Genomic DNA, 27,756 nt, shown 5'->3' with positions numbered 1-27,756 from the left:
ATGATTCCTTTTTGATTTTTAGGTCATTAAAGAGCTCTTGATGGAAGTAAAGAACAAAGACAAAAGACGGGGGGCGGGAGGGGGGGAGAAGAAGAGAGGAAGACACAGCAAGAGATTTTTTCCTATGCTCATAGCGTGTAATTCCACAGGTCTGAGCTCTGCTGGTGTCTTGGGCAGAAAGGCTGGTGTCATATTGCCAGTCTGCTGCAGACAGGTATTTTATCTTCAGCTTCAATTACAATGTTACATTAAGGCCCAGTGGGAACACGCATATCAGAAGGTGCAGGTCAGAACTGTTTTTTCATGTCTGTCCTCCAAATGTAGAGCACAAGTAGGAAGATGAGAGATTTTCTATGTGCCATGCATAGGAATCTGTAATAGTATTAGCTTGGTAAAATGCCATGGCATTCATACATTTTAAATCCCACAGAGATAAAATCTGATTTACTAACACTTGTTAGAAGTGAATTTATACAGAAAAAATAAATCTTTCTTTGGGCTGAACCACTGAACACTGCCAGGGGAAGTGGGAGGTTCTTTCCATATCCCTGTATTCTATTAACCCCTCTGCATCAGGAGAGCTGGGACTTCCACTGCCCACTCCTGTTGATTAGTCTGATTGGCACCAGAGAATTAACATAGTTCACTCCTGGGTTACGGAGAAACATGCACACAAATAACATTGCCAGAACTCAGGTTACTAATGGGGGAAAAGGCAAAAATGATTTTGAAAGCTCCACAACCAGAGATCTGGGATTTGAAAGGGGAATATTTAAACATTCCTAGTGATGGACCAGCTGTTCCTGTTTTCTGTGGGAAAGACAAATTAAGAGGCTTGGGGCTCAGATTATACTATAGTGCCGTAAAGTCCAGCAATTCAGGTTAGCCATGAGACCCCACTGCCATGACAACCATAGCACTAACGAACAGAGGTGAGACACGGGGTACCCACATACACCATTTATCATCAATGGGATATTATCTACTCCCAGCTCCAGCCACGCTTTGTAAATACATCCCTCCACCCAAATATGTATACGGGGTGTACCCATGGAAAAGCACAAGCCAGTTCTCCCAGATTAGAGATCAAAGAGATCTGATTGGTTGCTCCACCCAAAGAAACACATAGAGCGAGAGATTTCATGCTGCCAGAGTCACTGGTTCAAATGGAAAAAGAATATCCGTGGCATGGGAGGGACTGAAATGGAGCCACTATCTCACCTGTGCTGCAGTTCTTGTATTTCCTGCTCTGGCCATGCAGGACCAATGCGAACACCACTAACAGGATGAGGATGAGACTAGACAGAGCCATCACTAGCAGGAACCACCACTCTTCGTAGAAAGGGGTTTCCAGTTGGGCTACAGAGAGAATAAACAAAGGTTTAGGACCCTTCCACCTAATAACAATTCCTACACATCCCTCCCCTACGCCCCGTTAGCATCTCCCTGCCTTTTTCCCATTGAGATCTGTACCCCTGTTAGTTCTCAGGATAGGGCGTGGCTAAGAGGTTGGATTAGTGCCAGAGGAAGGTGCTGTGCCTATTTCTCCCCCATAGCGATTTCAAAGTGCCCAGGTCTCCCGGGCCTCTGATACTCCAGTCCTGGATCCAAAAAGAGCCCTGCTGACTCACCACAAATGTCACTTCACCTGGAGGATTGGGCCTTCCCAGAACATCACCCAATAGCACTCGCAAGAGATGCAGATGGTGCCTGTGGGGAACGTCCAAGCACTCTCCAGTGCCAATGCACCTCAACCCAAGCTCTCAACATCCCTCTTGTTCTAGCTCTACCCCTCACCCGCTGTCAGTTTCAACCATCCTGACCAGCAGCACCCTGGCTATTCAGAGAGTCGGGTTTTATTCCGACCCACACATTCGATGTGGCCCATCTTAACTCCACCTGTGCCTCAGTTTCCCCAGCTGCAAAATAGGTAAATGACATTTACTCTTCTTTATAAAGTGCTTTGAGATCCTTGGTTAAAAATGGTAACTGCTACTATTATTATTCCTTTCCAGTCATCCCCTTTTTCAGGGTATCTCAGCCATGAGGGGCAGCATTCCTACTAGGGCATAGATCATCAATTGTGCATAACTACATTGCACTTGGCGAGACAGAGAAATACCTGCTCGAATGGTTGATTCCAGGAGACCTAGGGCAGGTCTACACTAAGAGCGGGGGTCGAACTAGGGTACGCAAGTTCAGCTACGTGAATAGCGTAGCTGAATTCGAAGTACCCTAGTTCGAACTACTCACCCTTCCAGACGCCGCGGAATCGAAGTCCGCGGCTCCAAGGTCGACTCCGCCACCGCCTTTTGCAGTGGTGGAGTACCGAAGTCGACCCCGGCGCTTCCGGAGTTCGAACTATCGCGTCCAGATTAGACGCGATAGTTCGAACTCCGAGAAGTCGAACTCACCGCGTCGACCCGGCTGGTAAGTGTAGACTAGCCCCTATTTCACTTGGGACCAAAGCCATAGTTGAACCCAAGCCACTGAGCCGCACGCCTCTCCTAGCTTTCCTACGGCTGTGAAGAGCACTTTACTGCTCAGATTCCCTGGCTCTAAACTCAGCCGTGTTATGAGCCTTATGATGTGGGGGGCCTGATTCATCCCAGGACACTGGGAATTCTGTAGCAGTGAAAAGCGGTCACCATCTCCCCTCTGCTGGGAGGCCAGCACAGACCAATGAAGCCAAAAAGGCGAGTGGTGCAGACCAGGCTGGGGGCTGAATGGACCATCCAGCTGTGCTAGCCTGTAATGCTTTACAGCTTTTAAGCCTGGGAATCTCAATAGAAACTTCTTTCTATCTCAAATTGTAGCCTGAAAAACTTTAGAGCATCAAAAGAAAGTGAACTAAATAGTTCTGCTCAAGTGGAGAACAGACAAATGGGAAACTCTGAGTTCCTTTGAGGAAACAACTGCTAATGGGAAGAGAGGAAGGCGGGGCTGACATGATTCCAACTGCAGAACATCCCTTTAGATTTTGTGTGAAACTACAGAATGGAGAAACACTCTAGTATGTGAAGTGGGTTCCCCTTCTCCCTGGCGCTTAGAGAGGAATGCAATGAGACAGCTCACGCGGAAATCCAGAGTCGTTCTTAGGGGCTAAGTGGTTAGTTGCACAGGGACAAAGAAGAGAATGAACACAACAGCAACAGCAATAGGACCATTTACTTCCCCTTTCTGCCGTGCAACTGTTGAGGGGTATTTGTGTTCTTTACCCCAGGAGCAAAGAGATAAGTCCTGCTTCAGATACTGGCACTGCCGGGCCCATAGGAATTTTGAATCACAAAGCCGTTTTAACAGTTTGCCTAAAAGCATCTTGGAGGGAGGAAGCAAGGGTAAGAAGACACCTGTGCAAGGCCTTAACCAGGGCAGTTTCTCCTGCTTCAGCAACAGGCCACCAAACTCCAGCTGCAGAAATATCTACCCCAGGAGACTGGGGAGGGAATGGACCCAGGTGAAGAGAAGAAACAGAAAGGTAATTGAGGAGAGGGAAAAAGCAAACAAATCACAAACTGTATAGTCATGTTGCAATACATGCTAATTTACATGCAAATTCCTGGGGAAGTTTCTTCACCAAATATTAAAGCGGTAGGCACCTGTTTTTGAACAAAAAAATCAGTATCTGATTCATCATTGCCTCATTCTGGTTTTAGTATGATTTCAGTGGGGTTTCATGGCATAAAGGAACATAGCACAGTTTTTTAAGCAGGGCCTCGGTGCTTTATTTTAACTGTTGGCTCTGGTTTTCTCTCTCCTCTTTCCTCACAAAGGAAGTCTAGTGGGGAAAGTATAATACAGAATGCATGATTACCTGATACTGCTGCAGATGGGATGCTTGGTTCTCCATAGCCAAACTCATTTATTGCAACCACTCGGAATTCATAGCTCACCCCCTGTTTTAGCTTGTCCAGACCGACTGTGTAGGAGGTAGCACTGCGGGGGATGTCCTTCACAAACGTATCCCACAGTCCTTCATCTAGGAAAGCAGCACACATGCAAAAAAAGAGCATCATTAGCGTTATTACTGTGCACTCTTTCTCCTGTTCTGTGGAAATGAGTTGCTATTAATCATGTGTTTCAACATAAGGCAATTTCCATGCCTACCTAAACTACTGCTGTCCAACGCAGCAAATAAATCAAACCAATGTGGTAGGCTATTGAGTCACAGTCATTCTAGGTTGTGACTGCTTTTACATTATGTCAGGATCCAAACATGAAACCTTCACATGGGTGAAACTTACAGACAGAACTTGGAGTGTGACGAAATCCTCCCTGTTCTATACCCCAGATGTGCACAATTAGATAATCAAGATATTCAATAGCCAGATTAATATTTATATTGATAACCATCCAGCACGTGTATGACATTGTTTTCCTATTACATAGGTCATAGTCTCATATCTGCTTGAAGCACAATGAAAAGATGTCATTTTCAACAAGATGGTCACTGAGAGTGGTAGGATAAAAAATTACAACTGTGATTAAAAACTCTGGCCAACAATTTTGAACTTGGGACCCTAACGTCAGGCTAAGTGGCCTATTTTCCAGAGATGACCGGCAAACGTACTGCTTTCATTGACTTCCCACTGATGAAATATAGGCACCATTTGTGTGTATGGGAGTAGTGCTTATTGCCACAGGAGCATCCAAGCTACAGTGCTGAGGACAATGGGCCAGATCCTCAGCTGATGTAAACTGGCATGGCTTCAAGGACCTGGCCCAATGACTATTAATTTTATTTTAACATTTTTGGTAATTAATTTCCATTTCCCCCCAGTATGTCTTAATGACAATATAAAAATAGAAAGACAAAGTCTGCACAAATACAGTGTACGAGATGCTTGCACTGAAAGAAAGCCCTCTGCACTGAGAGTCTATCATGTCCATGATTTCTTCTGACTAGAGTTGCCACCAGTATAATAGTAAAGTAAAAGCCAGCAGCATTATCATTGGTATCATGTTCTAGTGCTGCAATGTCAGGAGCGGAATCTGTTCTCACTTACTCTAGATTTACCCTAGCACAAGTCCACAGAAGTCATTGTAGTTATTCCGGAGTTACTCCAGTGTAAGTGAAAGCAGAATTTGGCCCTTAGCCTATTCCTTTGCAACACGAAATAATGGGCAGAACTGAATGATTTATGCTGTAGGTGCACTTCCATGTGAATGTTTTAATTTTGCCATAAGTAAATACTAATTTGTAATGCGCTGCATGTCCTACAAACTGCATCTGTTCTGATCAAGATGATTGGCAGTCCCAAGCGGACTGAACAAGGAGGTTGAACATTTTACTATTCTGTCCACATCTGAGAAATACTAACAAATAGGTAATTTTTCTGTCATGTTTAAAATTCAGACCAATACATTATTCACCAGCATTTTCAGAGTTTAATGAAGTTATCATAATGTACCATTGTTATGAATTACATTTTTTACAATGTGTGTAAAACAGAAGATAAAATATTGACTTCCCATATATAGGGCAGTGTAAAGCTAGATTATTTTCACCATGCAAAGCTAACAATGTAATATAAATGGTTGGAATGTTTTTTACTTGAAGTGGGTGGAGTGTGGATACATTTTCAAAGAGTGTTTGCTGCAATCACTGACACTATATCCTGCATCTGATTCTATAAAATATTGCCATAATTGCTAGAACTGAGTGAGTTTCCATAAACACATTTGTAAATATTGATACAGAATTTCAGCCCACTGTGATTTAGTTTAAAAGCAATTCATTTGCACCACAAATTGCTTAGGGGGTGGAAAAAAAACAACAGAATAAATAACGATTTTTCCAACACTAATTTCAACAGAAACAAACCTACCACTCTCTCTCTGTTGTTCTTAAAATAGTCCATGAAATCATTTGTATAGACAGTGTGCTAAATTCAGCAAAGCTGCTGCAGGGAGCTGTAAAGTCAACCTCCGAGTACAGCCTGCATCCAAGGGGAAATTATCCCCTGAGGACTGATGGTGGCATTTCTGCCTCTGTCCTGCCCCGGGGCTATGCTGGAGAGGGTGTCGGAGAGAAGACGTAGCTGTAGTTTATATCAGGTTATCCATGGAAGTTTGCTGGTGGGTGTTTCTTCAGAGAACCACTTTAACAGAGGAATTCCAGTTGCTCTGACCGCCACCACGTTTGGCTCACCTTTAGCTCCAATCCTAAGGGGCCTGCCTCCTGAAGCTGGGCCAAAATGGAGCCATTTACCTCACAACCCCCACTCCAAACTTTGGGGACTTGTGTGAAATGGAACCCAGAATCCAACTACCCTTGGTTTGGGCCAGATTGTGCCCAATAGGAAACCAGCCCATACAGAACTACACAATGCTAGGAAGGACTGCAGTTGGCTGACCCATGCACTGCAGGCAGGGAGGTGGAGGAAGGCTCCTTGTTCCCTCTCCATTGCACAACACATGCACACACCAGGCACAATCCAGTCCTTTGGATTTGCAAGACTAAGACCCGGCCAACAAGACTTTGTCCTGTTCCTGGCAGGAATACTTGGGTCTGCCTGTAGATGGACAGCACAGTCAGGCTAAAAAGACATCTTATTTTGATGGCAAACTTTGCTATCCAATGTCAGCAGCTCATCTGCGAGAGAATTCATTAGTGAGACACCTAAGTGGGCGGGGGGAGATTGGCTTCTGTAGTAAGTGGAAAATCATTAGCATACTGTACACAACATTTCCCACACAGGTCACGGTGAGGAAAGATTTGCATGCCGAAAACTAATATCTCAACAGTGTATCAGTGCAGAGAAACCAGTGAGAGAAGCAAAGTTTGCACCACTGACTAACACCGCCCCCAAAACAGATGCAAGTCTAGCCGGTGTCACTCAATTCCTGTTTAACGTACTGTGAGATTCAGCACAGCTGGCAATGGGGATGCAGTCATATCGCTCTCAATTGCTTTTGCCTTAATAACATCTGCCCGTTCCTTCAGTTCATATTACCTTTCACTGGGTACGCGGAATCTGATAGGAGGGGTAAATATATGACACAAAAGGGAGAGTTCCTTTGAAAAATAAATCTTTTTTTGCTTCCTGTTTTTATAAATGCTACACCGCATCAAGGCCCAGCCTCATTTCCTGCTGACACAAGAATCTGATCTCTATCTTCCAGCTCCGATTTCTCCATCAGAGTTGAGAGGCATGCGCCTGTGTGTGGCGAGAAGGCTCTAATCACTCTAGAAGACACTAACCACTCCTACCTATCACCATGTTGAGCCTGGGCTACGCACACAATTTATTCCTCTGAAGCGGTGAGCAACGTTGTGCACTGCAGGTGTTCGAACAGACACCACACCAACATGAAAGCTTGATATCATGGACAATTAATCAGGGTATCTGTGCTGCATAAAACTGTCAGTCAGTAACAGAGGCTTCTGGTTCTTATAAGACAGGCGAGGTGACAAATGACAGCCATGCTGGAGCTGGGGCTAGATGGAAACCTGTCAATTATTCATTTCTGAAGCACTAGCGTTTCTCTCTTTGGGTAATCGGAGAGCTGTGTTGTAAAACTTACTAGTAATCATACGTCAGGAGATTTACAAGAATAGACGCTCCTGATCATTGGGGCCTCCAGTACTTGGTCAGTGTTCATCGGTGACAAGATTAAAATGTTAATTTCTTGAGTAAAGGGAAAGGTTTGGGTTATGATGCCAATTAACAAAAGGACAAGAATGGAAAGGGAAGGCTGACAAACTGTCACTGCACACAGTTCGGGAGCAGGAGCAAATGAAAGGCCCCATGGCAGGAGCCAGAGATGCAGCTGCACCCTTCACTTTGAATTTACTGAATTTTGCTGGTTTGTGTCCACGTTAAACACAGAATTTACTTAGTTGTTTAAAAATAAATAGAAACTGGAAAAAAAAGAAACATTACCCAAGAGACCAGAGAAGAGCTAGAGAGAGATCAGTCCTCAGGGCTCCAGGAAACTAAGTGCCTCAGCCATTTAGGGGAGGGAAAACCCCCACGCTGAGTAGAACGGTTCTTCCTGAAAATGTCTGCCCTCTCGGGAGAGTAATTTTGAGGACAAAATACAATATTTGCCTGATTTGTCTATGTCCTAAATATAGGTGGTATGGCTATTTGGGCCTTATTTGACCCATGTTAGAAACCATGATAACTGGAAGCATATTTAAATGCATTTTCCTACTATAGGGTTAAGCCATGCCCTCCTACAGGGAAAAACCAGGTCAGCACCAGGAAACTTTGCATCATCCTGTCCTGGGCATGGGGTGTCTGTCCCACAAAGCAGGCAGATCCATGGCCTGCCTACCCTGGAGATATATTCTATGATCTGCAAGGAAATCCCACAGATCTCAGGGCATCTGCAGCAGGCCAACATAGGCATTAAGGCATTCAGGCACAGTGCCTCTGTACCATTCCCTCCACATATCTGCGGCAGCATGGGTCCCTGAGGAACCATGCAGAAATCCCCCCTTGTGGGAGGCCACTGATGTGTGTGTGGGGGGGGGGGCAGAGTCTGCAACATCATCCATGAGGAAAGCTGTGGGCTTGGAGGGGGACAACTCTATGCAAAGTGGTGCTCCCCAGGCCATACCTCTCTCCTCACCAGCCACAGGTCTCCAGCCACATGGAGGGGAAGCACATGGGATGCCACAGTGCTGCAGAACGCAGATAAAGCCACTTAACTCCACTCTCTTCCCTGTGGTAAAATTAGGGCCATTTGGACAGGTTTGCTGTTCTCTACCTGTTCTCTGCACGTAAAAGAAGAGGGCATGATCTGATCCACATTACACAAGTGGCCTAGTCGAAGCCTAGGTGATTACTGCGAGAGTGCCAGAGACTTCCTAGTGACATTTACTTTAATGCAGGAGGAACTGAGCTGGAATCTATTTCTCCTGCCACAGAATGGAGGCAGGATGGGAGAGACCTCTGTTTTTCTGAACATTCTCCCACTTGCCCTGACATCTCTGAAAAACCGTTGCTTTGTCTGTTCTGTGCCAGTGTCTGAATGATATGCTAGATGTGGAGGAGGTAGGCAGGCTGGTCACCTGACACAGATCCAGGGGAACAGCAGAGAGGCAGGTTAAATACCCTTACCTGTGTATATAAAAAGAAAAAGCAGCAGGACAGAAGGACCTCTTCGAAACAGAGCAAAGAACAACCTGACGAAGTGGCAACTCAGAGCAGAGGCCAACATTTATTACACTGAGCCACCCTCCTTCCCTGGTGGAAGGCAGCTCTGGCACAGAGCTACAGCAGGAAAAATGAGATGATACAGCAGTTAATGTTTTGGGTAATGAGGCCTATAATAGAGGACACCTGAGATCCGAAGCCCTAAGGTAATGGTACGGTGTTTAAATACTGACATCATGCTAAAGCTTTTTATTTGCCTATTAGATGTTTCTGTTCTTGGCCACAGAAAGACGGAGACCTCCCCTTTCTTGCTTTGTATGTGAATGGCACATGTCAACTGCTCTTCTCTGAAACAGCGACTGTTTAAAAACAAAAACAAAAAGTCTCTCCAACCTGCATTTCATTGCTCAGTAACAACCCAGACGGCAGGAACAGCTTCTTTGCATTATATTAAAAAAAGATGTTTTTCTGAAATGACCAGCACTGGCAGTGGGAATTAGCCCCCTTCTTTTGCTGAGCTCTAAATTCAAATGGCAAATTCCTGCATGCAGAGATGAGGAAGAATGAGATATTTAAAGGAAGCTGAAGCCTGCACGAAATAAGCAAACATTGCAATTAGTCCCTCTCCTCACTTGGATCACATTTCACGCTCTCTACAGCTTCAACCAGAACTAAGAACAGGAATCTAGCGCACAAATGGCCAGTTCATGTGCTACAGCAGCATGAATAGGATTAAAATAATCTGAGGAGGAATTAAATGGTTTAACAGTCAGGTCCTGAGAGCAGGAGCACTAGGAGACCTCTCCCCTGTTTGTTTGCAGGCTCAGTCTAGTGAGGCCAGGATGAGTTAATGTGGCTCAGGCCTGCCGTGGAAGGACCATTCTCTCCACACAAAGCAACAGCGTTCTATGAATACCTAGGCAGTGCGCGTAAAACGTTCACTTAAATGATCAGTCACGCACGGCAATGCGAGGGAGTTGTGGTGTAGCCATTGCACTGCGGTGTTATCTGCTACATGGAAATGCTCCTTCTGAACACATTAGAGCTCGGGGTTTCCCACCTTCAGCGAGATGTGAGTGACAGTGGCTTCACCACGGTATCTTAAAGAAAGGTTGAAGCTAATGGATCTCCTATAGTTTAGGTAGGCTTGTTTGTTCAGCACAGCACTTAACATTTTCTTGCTAGTAGGTGATAGGTACGTGTGATGTAGGCCTCACTCTCAAATAGTCTTGTTTTATTGAGCGCCATTTGTCTGGACTGGTAAACGTGGGCTAACAAGCTTCAATGACTGTTTTGTCTGAGTGTTACAAGATGGGTCCTTTTAAGGGTTTTGGACTTAGCCCCACCTGTGCCTTGTCTGGTCCTAGCTGATGAGTTTGGGCTTGGGCCAGTTGTTGGGTCAAGTGACTGAATATCTGATGATGGCAATCTGGGGATGAGGCTTCCGATAAGAGTGGGTCTGCTCCCTTAGATAGCGGTAAACCAGGGACTAAGAAAGACCTAGGGAAGGTCTCTTCAGAGAAGCCCGGAGTCCGGGATAAGTCTGACAGCTCCTTTGCCTTGAATGATCTGGGGAGGTGAGAGAGCTGGGATTTGAAGTCTTGATACAAGGGTAACGAGGGAGGTATTTCAAGAAAACAGCTAATCAGTACCGGGAGAGTGCCAACGAAAAACCTTAGTGGAATTCAGTTGGCGGCACTCCTCCCTCTGGCACAGGTCTGAATTAACGTCCAGCATTAGTTAAAATGATGACACTGCTGAAGGTGCCATCTGTCAGAGCAGATACAAAAATGAGGCTTTGACCCCTTATATGGTGTGTCTAAACTTGGAATTTGGGGCTTGAGGAGACATACCCACGTGAGCTCTCATTGAGTTAGTGCACTAAAAACAAAATGTAGCCACATCAGTGTGAGTACAGGGATGGCTAGTACATGCCTGTCAGAGACCCTAGACATGTATCTGGGGAGGCTAGCCTGTCGTGCTGTTGTGGCTACGTTCTAACTTTAGGGCTAGCATGTTCTAGGGATGTCTCCTTGAGCTGGGAATCACACCCCCAGCTCCAAGTGCAGATGTACCCATAGTCAATAAAGATCCCATGAAATAATAACTTTGTTGTCTTGATCGCATTCCTTCTGTAGAATGAATTGGAGATGTTATGCTTTATGCCCTCTGCAAAAAGCCATGTTTTCTTACTGATACAGGATAGCTGTTGCATTCTGCCCAGAAGAGGTGTATTTCAGTGGTGGATCTGTGAGGGGGGAGTGATAGCTCAATAATTTGAGCACTAGCTGGCTAAACGCAGGGTTATGAGTTCAATCCTTGAGGGGGCCATTTAAGGAACTAGGGTAAAAATCTGTCTGGGGATTGGTCCTGCTTTGAGCAGGGTTTTGGACTAGATGACCTCCTGAGGTCCCTTCTAACCCTTCTCCTCAAACATACAGTTTGCAAAGTGCTTGAGGATTCTTCTGCATTAAATGGGCTGCATACATGTACATTATTTTAAATTATGAATAACATTAGTTCCTTAACTGGCAGCTTTATTGGTGACATCTGAGGAAAAATGGCACAGTACTCATGGCAATTTTCTGTGACTATTTCCAAGCAGGAGGAAATATGACAATTAACATAGTAATATGTTTACAGAAGGCAAAAATAGAAACTATTTGGGGGGGACATTTAGAAAAGAAAAGCTGTGTCTTTCTTATCTTTCTTTAAAAGGTCCCATCACTCTGCTTCCTGGACAAATAAATTCTTCCAAACTATTACATGGTGGCTAGGACTATGGTGTGGACAAGTTCCCACCACCAAATCCTGTCCACATTTTACGGATTTTGTTTTTCTCAGCAGTAGTTTCTCCTACCTGATGGCCGTGCCTCTATGATGTAGCCAGTTGTGGGTTTGTCCCCTGAATCGCCCTCAGTCCACTGCAGAGTCAGCCCAGAAGCAGATTTTGTAGCCAGAATTTCTTGAGGGGAACCAGGAGACCCTAAGGGATGACACCAGAATAGCAAACATCAGGGGGTGTGAGAAGTGATCACATTATACTTTTAACATCTTCAGAAATATGCACATAAAAACCACTCACAGAAGCTAAACATATACACAGGGTAAACCAGTTTAATGGGGTGCTGGCTCAAATCTTCCCTGGTTCGAGCACCACAGATTTATATATCAGTTGCTGGGTTTTACAGAGGTACTCACATCAACTAAGCAGACAAAAAACGAAAAAAAAACCCCAACCTGTTACTTTCACCACTTACATCTTTGCAAACATCTGCATATTATCACTGGTATTCCTGCCTACAGAGTCAGCCCAGCATCATCCCCGGAAACTCAGAGATCAGCAGCATAGACATGCTGCCTGTTCAGTCAGTCAATACCATGTCATTAGCACATCCAACTAGACTAGTAGTTATAATGCCTATGATGTGGGCATCAGGATGAGTTAAACTGCAGCATCATGTATCACCATCGCATTTACATGGTACAGAAGATATTTCAAGAACATTATAACTGTTGCACACACATTATAGGAGAGCTATTTATGATCATATAGCACCTCCAAAAGATGAGATCACAAGGGAAGGGTGCAATGAGAGAGGTGGAGGGTAGCTTCTGTTTGATTAAGAGGGCAGGGAGACACAAAATAGAATCGTGCATGAATACTGCACAGATGCTTTAAGGACTACCAGTCAGCCAGCGATCATTGTAAGACCTCTAATTTTTCTTGCTGCAAACTGCAATGATTAAAATGAATCATCTGTTTATCAACAAAAAATCTTGGTGCACAAACCAACGAGTCAGGGAGTCTGAAGTTAAGCCTGCTGTTCCCCACTCTTTGCATGGTGAGTATATTTATGTGTGTAAGCCAAAACATAAAGACACGAGGGAACGTTTCTGAACTCTCACCAGTTTTACAGCCAGGAAACGTAATCCAGGTCTGGATCAGGAGTGTGATCAGTGCAATCCGAATCAGGACCATGCTGTCAAGGCACAGCTTTGAATTCCCTTGGCTGGTTGGTTTGTCTTTCAATTTATTTGCACAGGTTTTTGCAGTCATTTTTTTTGGATTTCATAAAAAAGGAAAAACGTTTTTCATGGAATGTTATGAACCCACTAAATCATGCCTAGAGCCCTTGTGACTCCATTCTTCCTCGGACTGGAAATGTATTTGCACATACACTGTATTACTCCCTGCTGTTGGACTGAATTAATGTAATTGGCTCTGGTCTGTTGCATGTTGCTAAGGTTCCACTTACCCTCTGCTGGCCCAGCTGTGATGTTGGCTTGTAGCTCGGGTCCATAGGCGATGGTTCTGGCTTGCACTCTGAATAGGTAGGTCACCCCCTTGGTGAGATCTCGGACCTTTAACCAGCGCTGCCAATTTCCTTGTATGTCCACAGTCACCACCTTACTCACCCCTGGAGTAGCGGTTGAGATGAAAAATAAGAGAGTCTCAATGCAAAAAAGCAATTGAGCAGAGCTTATCGTGTCTAGATAAGTAAAATTATCTCACAGTTTGCTAAGAAAGTATTTCTTACAATTAGTGGGAGTTTAAGTAGTGATAATAGCCAATTTTCAGCACAGATAAGTGTAATTAGAGTTTAAGCTTGATAAGTGGGTACTGACAAGAAAAAAAATCTTACAGCACAACTGGGAAATTACCATGAGACTGCACGCAACCTCACTAATTACACTGGGAAAAAAGGAGGTGGTAAATGAAGGGGACTGCAAGCGGCACAGCTCTTCCTAAGCCAGAGCTGCTCCGTGTGGCGTCTCTTTGCCATGTACCTTGCAACACTATTCCAAGCAAAGAAATACTGCGCCGGATTCATCTTTGCCCTGCACCTTGTACTCTCATTTACACCAGTGTGAAGTGAGTGCACCGTGGGTGTAAACAGTTACCATTCTGACTCAGTGGTGTTTTACACTGAAGTAAATCACCACACAAGGTGCACTGCAGTGGTGAATCTCATCAACTGCATTATTATTTAAGGGGACGGTGAGACCCTCCCCCCTGTTCAGGCCCCTTTAGGCCAGGGGAAAAGGGCTGGAGTAGCATAAAGGGGCCCTACAAGTCATGGCTTGGTCTTGGGAAGAATTCCCTCTGTAGAGGCACAGTGGGGGACAAACATACGGCTGTCTTCCAAGGACCTCCTCCTAAGCCATGGCATAGGGGGTGGACCCCGGGCAATGATGCGTCAGGGGTGGCGCTGTAGCATGCAGCACTGAAGAGATTCCAGGCAGCACTACGGCCCACAGGGCAGCCCCAGAAGGTTGTCATAGCTGAGACAGATCCTCAAGGTTGTCCGAGTTGCACTGAGGGACTCTCCCGCTCCTGGAGGAGCCCAGGATCAGGAGGGTGCAAATGTGACTTAAAACGACTTCAGTGGCACTTTCCCCAGCGCTGCGATTTCTGTGCTGTGATTTGTAGAGCCGTACCCCTATATTCTATACACACATATTTCTTTAACTATGTTACCGTCATCTCTTTGGACTAAGCCTGCAAGAATTTAAAGGATTCAATTTACTTTTCACTCTTTACACAACACCTTCTCTCACGGGCATTCCTCTCTCGCAGAACAATGAAAATCAATTCAGTTTCTTTCACTAACCTTTGGAGTCAGGTTCTCAATGATGCCCTATTTAGGTTGCAAAACCTGCAGAGGAGTGATTATCTGAAAACAACTGTTTTCACTGGAATTTTCTAAAATAATTACATGGAAACGTTTCTTAAGTTTTGTACAAATTGTTTTAAAAAATGTTGGGGCTAATCTGAGTTGACAATGTCCTTTTAATATTCGCAAGTGAAATAAATGTATGTAGCCCTTTCCAGACAAATAAGACAGGTTGCTCTGTCAGGAGGAGTGTACTAGTTTTGCAGTATTCAGGGAAATATATTATGAATAGAATTTCCAGTTTTTGATGTAAAGTTCATGCAAATTAACATCCATTTTCAAGATGTGGTTGTATTAGATACATTACAAAAAATTTTCCAAAGGGTTTTTGATCAAAATTTCATCCCAGTTCCAACGTCCTATTCAAAGAATCCTTTCTTATTTAAAAGAGAAAAAGCTCTAAGCTGCAAAACTTCTCTCTCCGCATCTAGGTATATTATTTAATTTCTCAGTGACAAATGTGGAGACATAACCCAACAAAACACTGAAAAGCAAGAACCTCTGAAATTTCAAACAAGCTTTTCCACCCCTCCTCTCCTTAAACTGAAAAAAGGCTCCAGGGTAGTTTTGTTGTCGGTTATTGGTAAAACATAACATTATAAATGTCTAAATGTGAATGATGGGGAGAAGACAGCACTAGAGAAGAGACTGTAGGAAGAAGGTTTTAAGTGGTGCTTAGAGCACAGTAAGAGACAGGTTGTTCCAAGTCCTATGAGAAAAGGCACAAAATCCTGAGTTGGAAGAGGAGACAAAGAAAACAGATTTAGGGAGGAAGATTTGGTAGCATTCAGAGTACAAGTGGGGCAGCCAGAGAAGGGGAAGAGGGCACAAACAGACATGGTAGGGAAGAGCAGAAAATGGTGAAGATAAGGGTGAGTGGGTTAAACTAGATGCACGAGGAGAGAGCGGGATCTGAGAAGTTGAACAGAGGAAGGGAAAATTATTTATTGCTATCAAATACGGAGACGAGAAGGTGACACTGGAGTCTCGTTTTTCCTTGTCCCCCCTCCATTGTACTTGCCATCCATGCCAACTAGTTAAAAAGGGAAGTCAACAAATACTGAAACAGAAGTTCAGGATAATCCAGAGAGTATTTGTACAGCTATACTGTGAAACAGAGTACCCAGACTCTCACATCACACATTATTTTTTTATTTTCAGCAATGGGATCCCCAACACTGGAGCATGAACTTTCTTTCTTGGCCAACTGTGAGCGAAAGGAGAACAACACGTCTACAAGGAATGGGTTCTGGTAGATCAAGGGGACTTGAGGCTGAAGTCCTCTTTGCAGCTCCTTCTGTTCTCTCCAGCATCCAGCTGCACATGAAGCGGGTCCCTGATGCCCACCTTTTAGGTGGTGCTTTTAGCTTAGACTTTACCCATTCCAGTTTGCTGGAATCCTGAGGGCAACTCTGAACTGCTCATTCAAGGGCCTCTGAACTGGTTAAATACTTGGATAGCTCCAGAAATTTGTAGCAGGTATATTTTTCATGAAGGTTCATCAAGTTTGTGCTTCTTCGCTGTACACAGGAATGGTAGCTGCATAATATCCCCTTACCCTGACATCCATCACCAGCAACTGATCAGACACATAGTTTTTGCCATACCAGTAATCCATATAGTCCGATATCCTGTCTCCAGCAGAAGCCAGAATCTGATGTTTCAGAAGAAGGCAATCCCTTCACATGTAATGCAGCTGCCAACTGTGCAAATCTGTAGATGTTGGGCAGGGAAGGGGGAAATTCCTTCCTGACCCTACAAGCAATCAGATTATACTCTGAAGCATGAGATTTGGTTGACTGCTGAGAAAGCCCAACTGCTTTCATGAAAGGATTATTTCAGTACCAGACAAGAATACTTGAAACACTAATATTTCCACATAAAAGATGGATTCCCTTTAAGTTTTATGTATGAGAGAATAAGAAGCAGGAAAACTCCAAAGTATCTGAATGTCTTTTATGCCCTGTCCACATTTCCTGGTCAGAATTATGCATCCATTCTGCATTAGCTCTTCATGCTGTAACTCTACTAGCAACAAAGGGTAAAAGTGCTTTTATTCTCCTGCTTTCATTTCTGAGTATGACTTTCCCCATGCATAAGACATGGAAAGTCAGCTATAAAGAAATCCTTTATTCCTTACTGCAGAAACAAATGCTAGTGATTGATATCCTTATTTCTTCTGAAAGAAGTTTAAAATGGATTGGCAATGGTTGAAATTACTCGACCCGCTGTCACTCTCCCAAAGCTAGACATCCTATTGAACTACTGGAAATGTATTAGGAATATAAAAAATATTAATAACTCCCTCCCTAAACTTTTAAATCTTTTCTAATTCATCTTTAGAATGATTTTGCGTTTGTTTTCAGAGAGATTGCCAGTTCCTTCTCTGCTGATCTTCTGGCAAATTAATAACGCCTTTGAGACTGTCATATTGTCGTCAGGTGGGATCATATCTAGTGCTGGGTTAAAAAGCTATTTGAAAACTCAGTATAAATACACAGATACAACTAAATCTCTGCCATTCTCCTCTTCTAAAGTGGTCACGGTACCACTGAAAACGAACATACATGATGCCAATACAACCCTTGTTTTATGATACAAATAATATAGTTCATCAGCAGCAACACAAATGGGACTCAGCGAGAGGAATTCTGTGGCAAGGCCTACGCTGCAGTTTTGGGATGAAGCGCAGGAAGACAATCAGGACACTAATATGTTGAGTTTCCTTTTCTGCCACAGAGAGTAACAATGGCAGTGTAACGGCTTTTCAAACCACTCGCTGAATACATCTTTGCAGGAGAATGAGAGAGGATGGAAAAAAGCTGTATTCCACAGTTATATAGCTTACAGAGCAGTTTTAGCAAGGCAGGAACACCCACAGTTGCCCCAGACACCCATGTCCACATGGCTACTGTCACAGCTCCAGTCGGGTGCCCTCCCATGGCCACTCACCAGACTGCTGTGAGGAGACACAGCCGCTGGATCCCATGTGTCTTCAGCCTTTGTAGTCTTCAGCCTCTGGAGTCTGAACAGAGCTCTGAACACTGTCTTTGTCTTGGTGTCCCTAGGCATACTCTCAGGGTGCCTATTTTCTGTCAAACACCCACTCCTGAGAGTTTAGACCATGAGATCCACTGTTGAGTCCCTGGAACCAGTCTGACCCAAACACAGCATTACTTTTTCTTTAATAAGAAGGGCTCTTTAATAATGACAGGGACTAGACCCAAGAGCCAGAGGGACTTGGGCTGTGACCCACCTTCCTAGCAGGGCCCTAGAATCAAGGTCCTCAGTGCTCGCTGACACGACTGATTTGACATCCAGATTGATTTGTGTGTGGATGAAAGGGGTGCTTGGGCTCAAACCTGAGTCAGAGCCTGGGCTTACTGCATAGTGTAGACATACCTAAAGAGACAACAGAGAGGCAACTAGCCCTGCATTCACAATGGATTTTGCAGCTTGGTAAAGATACATACAGAGAGTTCAGAAACTCAAAACGATTTCATAAAGAGCACCCACACTTTTTCTAAATTGTCACAGCTACATGTAGACACTCCATGGAGAAGAATGGGAAGCTGGCCAGAGATAAAAGCCATGATGGTGCTTTTTTCCCCTAGCCTGAATATATAGGTTCTTTGGGGGCTTACTTACCCTGGACTGGTGCCAAGGGCTCATACACCACTCGATAACCCTGCAGGAATCCATTTGCTGCCGTCGGCTCTCCCCAAGACACATTGAGTGTAGTGCAAGTGATTTCTGAGAATGCCAGGAAGCTAGGAGCGCTGGGGGCTGAAAGGATTACAAAGACACTCAACTGCAGCAGGAATATTTAACCTGATATACATCTTATGAAACAGTATTTATTACCCAGTATGAATCTAAAGGAAATAAGATGAGAATAGGATTTATTGACAGTATCAGGTCTTCCTGTAATTGATTGGAAATTCAAAGTGTTCTAAAGTCAGCAGACACTAAATTGCAAAACTGAAATTAAACAGGATAGGAGGAGGAAATGACAAAGATGTAGAAGGAATGACATAAGAGAACAGTGGAGAGCTTCATTTCCAAATGACTGCATCACCAGGATGGTGCGAATGCCTTTTCTATAACTTTTTGGGAGTGTAAGACATAAAAATGAGTCAGGGAAAACCATCAAAGGTTTAGGGCTTCAGGTCCAAGTGGTTAAGTGGCTGTATGTGAACTGAACACACAAGATGCCCAAAGTGCATGTGCAGGTGAGATCTGTATTCAAGTATACGGTTTGTATGTGTGCATGCAAATCCCCAGTTTATGTGCATACATCAGCGTTCACATGCTTTCACGTTTGGGTCTCAGTTTGACTAAGCAGCCAAACATCTGATATGGAGTTGTTGGCCTGCAAATCTTGTGCACACGGATGGCATTTTCTGTTATCCCAGAGCATAGGGACTGTTACTGTGTGCTGCCTGCTGCAGCCCTTCGCCACTGCATGGTGCAGCAAGGCCAGCCCGGCCCTGAGGTTTAAATGGTGCATGGTGTCTTGTGTGTGCTCTCTGCACTGGGCTGAATTTCATTCTCAATCCTGTGCAACAACGTTCAGTTTCAGATGGTGATGTAGATTCCCATTGCAGAATATCAGTTTCTTGGCTAGTAATGAGACCCAAAGAAAACCAGAAGGCATTGTACAGTCTTCCCCAGTGATAAAAAAAGTGAAGGTGCAGAGGCAGAAAGACATTAAGAAGGAGTCTGCTGTTGGTTCACACTCTCTCACAGAACCTAATGACTAGGGAACATCCATAGAATGTGTGTCCCCCTGGGATCAGCATCTCCAGCACAGATATTACTTACTGTGGCTGTACATAATGCCGGAGGCCCAATAAAAAACAAAAAGAGCATAGGGATTGGTCTTGCATTGAGCAGGGGGTTGGACTAGATGAACTTTCTGAGGTCCCTTCCAACCCTGATAGTCTATGATTCTTCTCTCGCATGGTTTTATCAGTGCATCTCCACTCTCTTCAACTGAGTTACTTCTAATTTACTCCAGGTGTAAGATCAGAATCAGGTCCATAACCTTTTATTGGATCAGTTTGTGACAGAGATTCTATTGCTATCCCAGCCTGTTCTACTTTGTATTGCAGCATCAGTTCTGAAATCCCTTCCAAAAGGGTTAACTCCAATTTGATCCAAAGTATTTGCCTAACCATAATAACAATACAATATAATAATTTACCCAACAATCAGATCTAAACCACAACCATTCTATAGCTCTGTATTTTGTTTCCTTAGATACACAGAATGAACAGTTATATAATCATAATCTCTAAACAGGTTGAACTGTGGTTTGGAAAAGGAAAATAATCTCATACCAGCCTGGTGTGTCCTGCCCTGCCTGGGGCTGCTTCTTGGTCCATCCCCCGCTGCATTGAAGGCAGATATGCAGATCATGTATTTGGTGTGGCTGGTCAGATTTTTCAGCCGAACTGTTGTCTCTGGGAGGAAAAGGACCTTCACTTTCCCAGTGTCATTCTGGATGTCCATCTCCCAGTAATAAATCTGTTAAGAACAGAGAGGTGTTGAAGTCAATCCTGCACTCAGATTACAGTCTCAATGTGATGCAGGCTGTAAAACAGGTACTCTTGTTTCCCCATGACCCCAGTAAGATGTGGGCAGTTTTAGTTTTGGACCATTCAGTTATAGGGTATAATAGTATTATTCACTCTTTGCCAATCCTGAAGTCCGTATTTTATTTTTACTAAGGAAAACTCCCCTTGGGTTCATAGAGAGTTTCCTGAGAAAGGTCTTTTAAAAATAGAGTACAGACAATGTGACATGGCCTAATGACATTAAATAAGACCTTCCAGAACACAGCAATAAGTGGCCAGGTACCAAACCCTTCTCAGGTGTGAGTTGCCCATTGGTTCTGACATTATATTTTATATGGAGATATACCTATCTCATAGGATTGGAAGGGACGTCAAGTCCAGCCCCCTGCCTTCACTAGCAGGACCAAGTACTGATTTTGCCCCAGATCCCTAAGTGGCCCCCTTAAGGATTGAATTCACAACCCTGGGTTTAGCAGGCCAATGCTCAAACCACTGAGCTATCCCCCTCTCCCATGTAATTCTTATCCTGTAGCCAGACAATTTAAACTCCAGAGATGAGGATTCCAGTAGGCTACCTCCAGAGCCATTGGTAACACTGCTTGTGAATAGGCCTAGAAGTGACAACTATAAAACAGGCCAGGGCCAGGGCATAACGCCAGGCCGAGCGAAGAGTCTACCTTGGCTCTACAAGCTAAGCTATTAGAACTATCTATACACATACAAGAGGGAAAATACATGAATTGATATATAACATTGCTTGCTACTGCCAAGAAGTAATGCCAGATTATTCTCTCTCACTGGCTCAGCTTTCCTTCACTTGCAGACCTAGATACATGGAGAAAGGCAGAGCCAGACACTGAACTCAAGCCAACCTCCAGCATTTGTAGGCTTGCCCACTTCCACTCTCAAAGGGTCCTCTCCCATCTGGAGAGACAAAACAAGATGGTTCTGCCACGTGGCTGGTGTCTCCGCAAACCAAGTGCAATAAATACTACTGTTTAATTTTGTTAAAGTTAAGGAAATGAAATAAACTCTCTGAAATCTGACATGGCTCATTCTTACAGCTCGGAGAAAGTTATCCATTTCCTGATGGCTCATAACAGCTGTCAATTCCCACCCCGACTTTTCCTGTGTCTTTGGTATTTGGAACAGACACGTTGCCTGCATACTCTGAGCTCCCCCACTCTCTGTATGCACTGAATTTCGATTGAACATGAATACCCCCTTCTCTTTGTCTCTGCCTCGTACACTCTCCCTCTGGTTTTGGCACATGATGCCATGGTCATTACTGTAGCCTGAGCATTGCTTTAGTCTGGCTCATGCAGCAAAGGTAATTCTGAAGCCAAGTAAGATAATGAAAGCAGTAGGAATGAGATATTGCCTTGTAGCCTTGTATGTTCCCATTTTGGCTGTCGACAGGAGGTGGGTCCCAGGTGATCTCTAGCTGGCTCGCAGTAAGGGCATTTACTTGGATGGTCTGTGGGGCCATTGCTGGTGCTAGAGAGAGAGAGAGAGAGAGAGAGAGTGTCAGATAAGGAAATAAGGAGAATTAATAGTGACAAGCAGAAGTAAACTGATATCCAAGTTGCACTTTTCCATTGATGGAGTGACCAGGTTAGTCTCTTTGTTTATGCCACAAGTGAGCTAAGAAACACAATCAGCTTTAAATCCATCTTCCACCCCAGAGAAGTCTCAGACAAACACTTGCAGTGCGTGTGGAATGAGAATCAGTTGTGACTCTTGGAGGTGGCTGTGTTTTCTGTCCCATACAGACCAGCTGAGTACACTCAGTCCAGCAGGCAGTTCTTTAAGAAGAAAATGACAGAGAAAAATCTCCTTATTTGTGTTCATCTAAGCTTCAAAGGCAAATGTTCGACAGTGACTTTGCTTTCCTGAATGGCCAATTGGTGAAGATAAACATATAGGGAAGTGGCTCAGGTTTCCCCAATCTTTCTCCTTAGCAAGAGTCACCATAATGTCCTCTTTATGCTACCGGAGTTTGCTGCCATGAGGCTCAGAGAACCGGGGCTGGAAACACAAAAAGCCAGAGGAGCGTGGCTAGGGTCTCTAAAATTATCTCCAGAGCCCTTTAGAAACAAACCAGTTCAAGTCATATTTTCTGTACAGTAAATGGATTCTGATACTTTTTAGTTTTGATTTCATTGCATCGTCAAACACAAACACAGACTGGAATTTTGTCTCTTTCTGGCTGAATGTGTAATTTATTCACCTACTTGCCATTTCTCCTTCCTTGCATTGCACCGTACCAAAAAACTAATCTCTCCTCTTTGTGCGCACCTGGGTCACACAATCTTTTCCCTTTGCTGTGATCCAGCTCAGTGGAAGTGGAACGTCTTCCCAAGTGACTGGCATGGACGGCCTGTTTTCTAGATCCACTGTCGTAGCCTATGGCAGCTCTTAACAAACAGCACATGTTCTGGTTACAGACAAAATGTCAAAACGTGTCCTGTTTGAACTCCCAAAATGGGAAGGAGAGGGCAGGGCATAAAACAATAGCACTCCTACCTTCTCCTTATGCAAGTGCAGATGGTACTGCAGCCTTTGCCCAGTGTCTGAGCTCCCTGCCCATTTATAGATTGCAAACAGATGTGATAAAATATTCACCACCCAAGTAAGATAGCCCTGGTTATCTGTGCCTCTAGAGAGCTCTTTCTTTAGAGAGAATGACCTTCATAAGTTAGACACTCCCTCTACCCCCACCCCCGCCTTCCAGGGTTATAAAATGAAATAGTAATTAACACCCACTCAGCCTGACACCAACTATTTATTTTGTTCTAACTGTGTGGTTTCCATATTATCACTGCCCACCCTGCCGTTAATGGAAATGTTAATAACCAGCGCCAGGTTGTTGTGACAGATGCTTGGGCTCATTATCAGAAATTCTTATTTACCGCTCCATTAAACGACAGAATCGCACAAAAAACCCACAAAAAACAATTCAATCAAAACTAACGGGAGGAATTTTAACAGCCACATTAATAATCCAAAACATAAATACAGTTAATGTCTTTTGCATGTTTGCCATCGGCAACCCTATTGCAAAATTATTGTTGTACAATTAAAATGTGAAAGGCAAAACTGAGCAGAGTCATTATCCTGGTGTTCAGTTAAAACTGTTTGCTTATTATTATATTTTAGCCTCTTTTTTCAGTTGGATGTGTCAAATGCATGAGGTGAGAATGGGTGTAAATAAAACACAAGCTGGGCTTGTTTAGTCAAGCGAACTCATCTAATTGCTGCTCTGCAATCCAACCCCTCTTCCAGATTTCACTGGTGACGTGAACATAGCAGCAAGCTCACCTGATGGCTATGTTCAGTTCAACTTCATGTTGCTACCTTAGACCTGAAACCCTCAGATGCGGAGGGCTTTATACCACACATCAGAGCACACAACCAAGCGTCTCATACAATAGAAACCCTGTGAATACATCTTTGAGGTCTGGTGTAGACGACATATTGGGGAAAACAGAAATATGCATAACCACGGAGAAAAACAGATCAGTTTTACAATCTACTTTTGCCCTACGTAGTGACACAACTGGATGTCTTGTACCGACAGAGAGATTGTACTTTGAGGCTGCATCTACACTAGCATTCTTCTTCAAATTCCCAGTGCTGGGCTAGAACCAGTGCAGCTCCAATGCTGCAAACAGCCAGAGAGCTAGCGTACACAGACTCCTGTCATTTTAACCGTGTCATATAACTCTTTTCAGAGCATGTCTAGACAACACAATGTTTAAAAATGCCAGTGATCATTCCACCCCGACTCTCCTATTTACAGCCCCAGAATCCTGATGTCATGCAAATTATGTTTGATTTGGTGCCATATGAGTCTGTTTCGCTGTCCATCTTTCAAACTCTGATGCTTCACTCTCCCTACATGCACAGATTTCCTGTTGAAATAAACAGGGACAGCAGAATAGTGCTGCTTATGCCTGATGCTCTGCAGACAGCACATTACATTAAGGGCGAAGTGAGATGTTTTAAAAAGAATGAAACACATCCCTAAAACCACTCCTGTTTGAGACCCCAAAACCTTCACTGAATGCATGGGCAGATTTTACCAGTACAAGGAAACACATTTTAAAGGTGAGCTGAAAGGCCTTTTACCTTCTAGGAATTCAGTTCAAGATTTCAGGGCTCTGTGTTTTTCAGAGCTGCTGGCCTCACTAAACATAAAGCAGAGTGGGAACTGCCTCCCTCACATTGGTTTAGGTGTTAGTGACATTATCAACTTTATCAGGAGAGACACAGAACCCTGAGGGCCTGAACCCAGCTCTTGGCCAGTAAAAAGCATTTCAATTCCTCTGAAAAATGTATTTAGTTGTCATTTCTCAGTCTGCACATGTATTCTGTTTCGGGATCTCATGTAGCTTTTTGCAAGCGCTTATTTTTTTAATAGGATTTCAGTTCACCTTTGAGGCTGCTGCCTTTAAAGACTCGCTCAGCAACACAGAGACAGAGTAAGGAGTTGAATGAGCAGATTGTATAATTAATTAATACAATAATAATACTAATTATGGATTGGTATGATGCCAACAGAATGACACAAGGACAGCAAAGCAACAATACCACATGGAGACACAAAAAGGTGAAAGCTAGAGCCAACATTTACTAACATGGATGCCTCAAGTTTGACACCTACATTTATATTTGGACACCTAAAATGTAAGTGGCCTAATTTTTGGCCCACAGCAAAGTCAATGGGAGCTGCAAGTGCCAATCACCTTTAGATAACATGGTAGTTAAAATACCCAGTGGCAAGGCTACAATAGAGTTTCCTGTATTGTTAGCACTGATGGAGTTGCACTGGGCCATTAACACTGATTTTCAGTAATTTTTGGAACACTGGGGAAGCTCCAGACAACTAGAAGAAAGTGAATGCTGTGCCAGTGCTTAAAAAGGGTAAACAGGACACGCTGGGTAAATAGACTGGTCATCAATCCAGGGAAAATAACTGAATAGCTAATACAGGACTCAAAGAATTAAAGGTGGGTAATATAATTAATGCCAATCAACAGGTGTTTATGGAAAATAGGTCCTGGCAAACTAACTTGATATCTTTTTTGATGAGATTACAAGTTTGGTTGATAAAGGTAACACTGTTGATGCAATAAGACTCCCGTTTGGCATGTGACTTGGTATTGAATTATATTTTGATAAAAAATAGACTGATATAAAATGAAGATGGCACACATTAAGTGGATTAAAAAGTGGCTAACTGACAGGTCTCAAAATGTAACTGTAAATGAGGACTCATCGAGCAGGTGTGTTTCCAGTACTGTCCCGCAGGGTTCAGTTCTTGACTCTGCTATTTAACATTTTTACCAATAGCCTGTCAGAAAACATTAAATAATGACTGATGAAGTTTGCAAATGACACGAAAATTAGGGGGAGCAGTAAATAATTAAGAGGACAGGTCACAGATCCAGAGAGATCTGGATCATTTGGTAAACTGGAAGCAAGCAAACAATATGTGTTTTAATATGGCCAAATGTAAAGTTATACATCTAGGAACCAGGAATGTAGGCCATGCTTACAGGATGGGGGACTCCATCTTTGGAAGAAGTGACTCTGAAAAAGACTTGAGGGTCATGGTGGATAATTAGCTCAGCGTGAGCTTCTAGTTTGACACTGTGGCCAAAAGGCCTAATATGATCCTTGCATAGACAAACAGGGGACTATTGACTAGAAATAGGGAGGTCATGTTACCTCTGTATTTAGCACTAGTGCGAATGCTACTGGAATACTGTGTCCAGTTCTGGTGTCCACCATACAAGAAGGAAGTTGATAAATTGCATAGTGTTCAGAGAAGAGCCATGGGAATGATTATAGGATTGGAAAACATGCATTGCAGTGATGGAGCTCCTTGAGTCTCTCTATTTAGCTTACCAAAGAGAAGATTAAGGGATGACTTGATCACAGTTTAAAGTACCTACATGGGGAACAATAATTTGATAATCTCTTATATCTAGTAGATGAAGGTACAACAAGATCCAATGACCAGAAGTTAAAGTCAGACAAATTAAGACTGGAGATTGGGGAGCACTTTGTTTTTTAAAAAATAAATAAATAAATAAAAAATGAAAGCAATTAACCACTGGAACAATTTACCCAGGGTTGTGGTAGATTCTCCATCAGTGGCAATTTTCAAAAGAAGATTGGATGTTTTTCTAAAAGCTATGCACTAGTTCAAACAGCAATTAATTCAGAGAACCCCTATGGCCTGTGTTATACAGGATGTCAGACTAGATATATGATCACAGTGGTCCCTTCTGACTTGAATGATGGGAGAATTACAAAAAAAAACCCAAAAAACCCCAAAACAAACAAAAACCACCACACCAACACAACAAAACATAATTGCATATGTAGCCCAGCATTACTTCTTGTTAGTGTGGGGTGTTACCTCTCAAGGCTGTGTGTGGCATGTGGATATGATGTTTCCATGATGATGTTGCAGTTGGCCTTTCGTTTCTTTTCTTAGTGACAGTTGCTATGATGCTTTGTAGCACTCCATAAGTTACAAATCCTTGTGATTTATTGTTTAAACATAATAACTTTCTTTATGAAATGCACCCTGCTGCTACTGTTGTGTCTGTGATATTTGTGGGTAGCTGAGAATTTCTCTCTACTGATTTTATTGTATATATAATGTCAATATTATGCTACGCAATTTACAGACAAGTGTAGGACAAAAACCTTGCCCTCAGAAGCTTGCTTTTTAAACAGATAACACTCAGATAAAAGTTAAGGGGAGGGATGCAATGAAACAAAGATGGACTGCAGCATGCTATTTAGCATGATTCTCTTTGAGTCCACAAGTTTCAAACAATTCTGTGTTTCTATTTTGCTAACACATCTGATCCTTTTTTATCAAGTGAGCATTATTTATTTTTTTCTGTTCTTCAACGAGAGCTTGAAATTAACCTGGCTGCTTTTATTCTCCTCTAATCATTATTTGTGTTATGCTAACATCTAGAAGTCAGGATCCCATTGTGCTATGAATTGTACAAACATATAATAAAAAGATATCCACTTTCCTAAAGGTTTTACAATATAAGAATGTAGAGAACAGGTGGATTAAAAAAACCCTGATAAGGAAGCTATGAGATAGAATCATAGAATATTAGGGACCTCAGGAGGTCATCTAGTCCAACCTCCTGCTCAAAGCAGGACCAATCCCCAGATTTTTACCCCAGTTCCCCAAATGGCCCCCTCAAGGATTGAACTCACAATTCTGGGTTTAGTAGACCAATGCTCAAACCACTGAGCTATCCTTCTCCCCTAAGAGAGATCAGCATGATAAGCAGTGGTCTCAGCAAACCAGATGCCTAATTATTGTGGAGTTTTTGTAGGCATCACAACAGA

General features: G+C 43.3%; 1 protein-coding gene across 26 annotated transcripts in view; it reads right to left on the bottom strand.

The window, feature by feature from the left end:
• SDK1 (sidekick cell adhesion molecule 1) overlaps positions 1-27,756 on the bottom strand; it is a 664,468-nt gene that overhangs the window by 20,680 nt on the left and 616,032 nt on the right. For all 26 annotated transcript variants that reach the window (XM_044979056.1, XM_044979053.1, XM_044979052.1 and 23 more), the window contains 7 exons: positions 21,746-21,861; positions 20,128-20,314; positions 18,434-18,571; positions 13,367-13,528; positions 11,968-12,093; positions 3,815-3,979; positions 1,222-1,359 (listed from right to left, as the gene is read on the bottom strand). In XM_044979056.1, coding sequence (XP_044834991.1) covers positions 1,222-1,359; positions 3,815-3,979; positions 11,968-12,093; positions 13,367-13,528; positions 18,434-18,571; positions 20,128-20,314; positions 21,746-21,861 — 1,032 coding nt within the window. The remainder of the gene's footprint in view (positions 1-1,221; positions 1,360-3,814; positions 3,980-11,967; positions 12,094-13,366; positions 13,529-18,433; positions 18,572-20,127; positions 20,315-21,745; positions 21,862-27,756) is intronic.

The sequence above is a fragment of the Mauremys mutica genome, chromosome 11, assembly GCF_020497125.1.
Source record: "Mauremys mutica isolate MM-2020 ecotype Southern chromosome 11, ASM2049712v1, whole genome shotgun sequence".
Lineage (NCBI taxonomy): Eukaryota > Metazoa > Chordata > Testudines > Geoemydidae > Mauremys > Mauremys mutica.
This window is presented reverse-complemented; position numbering and strand designations above follow the sequence as displayed.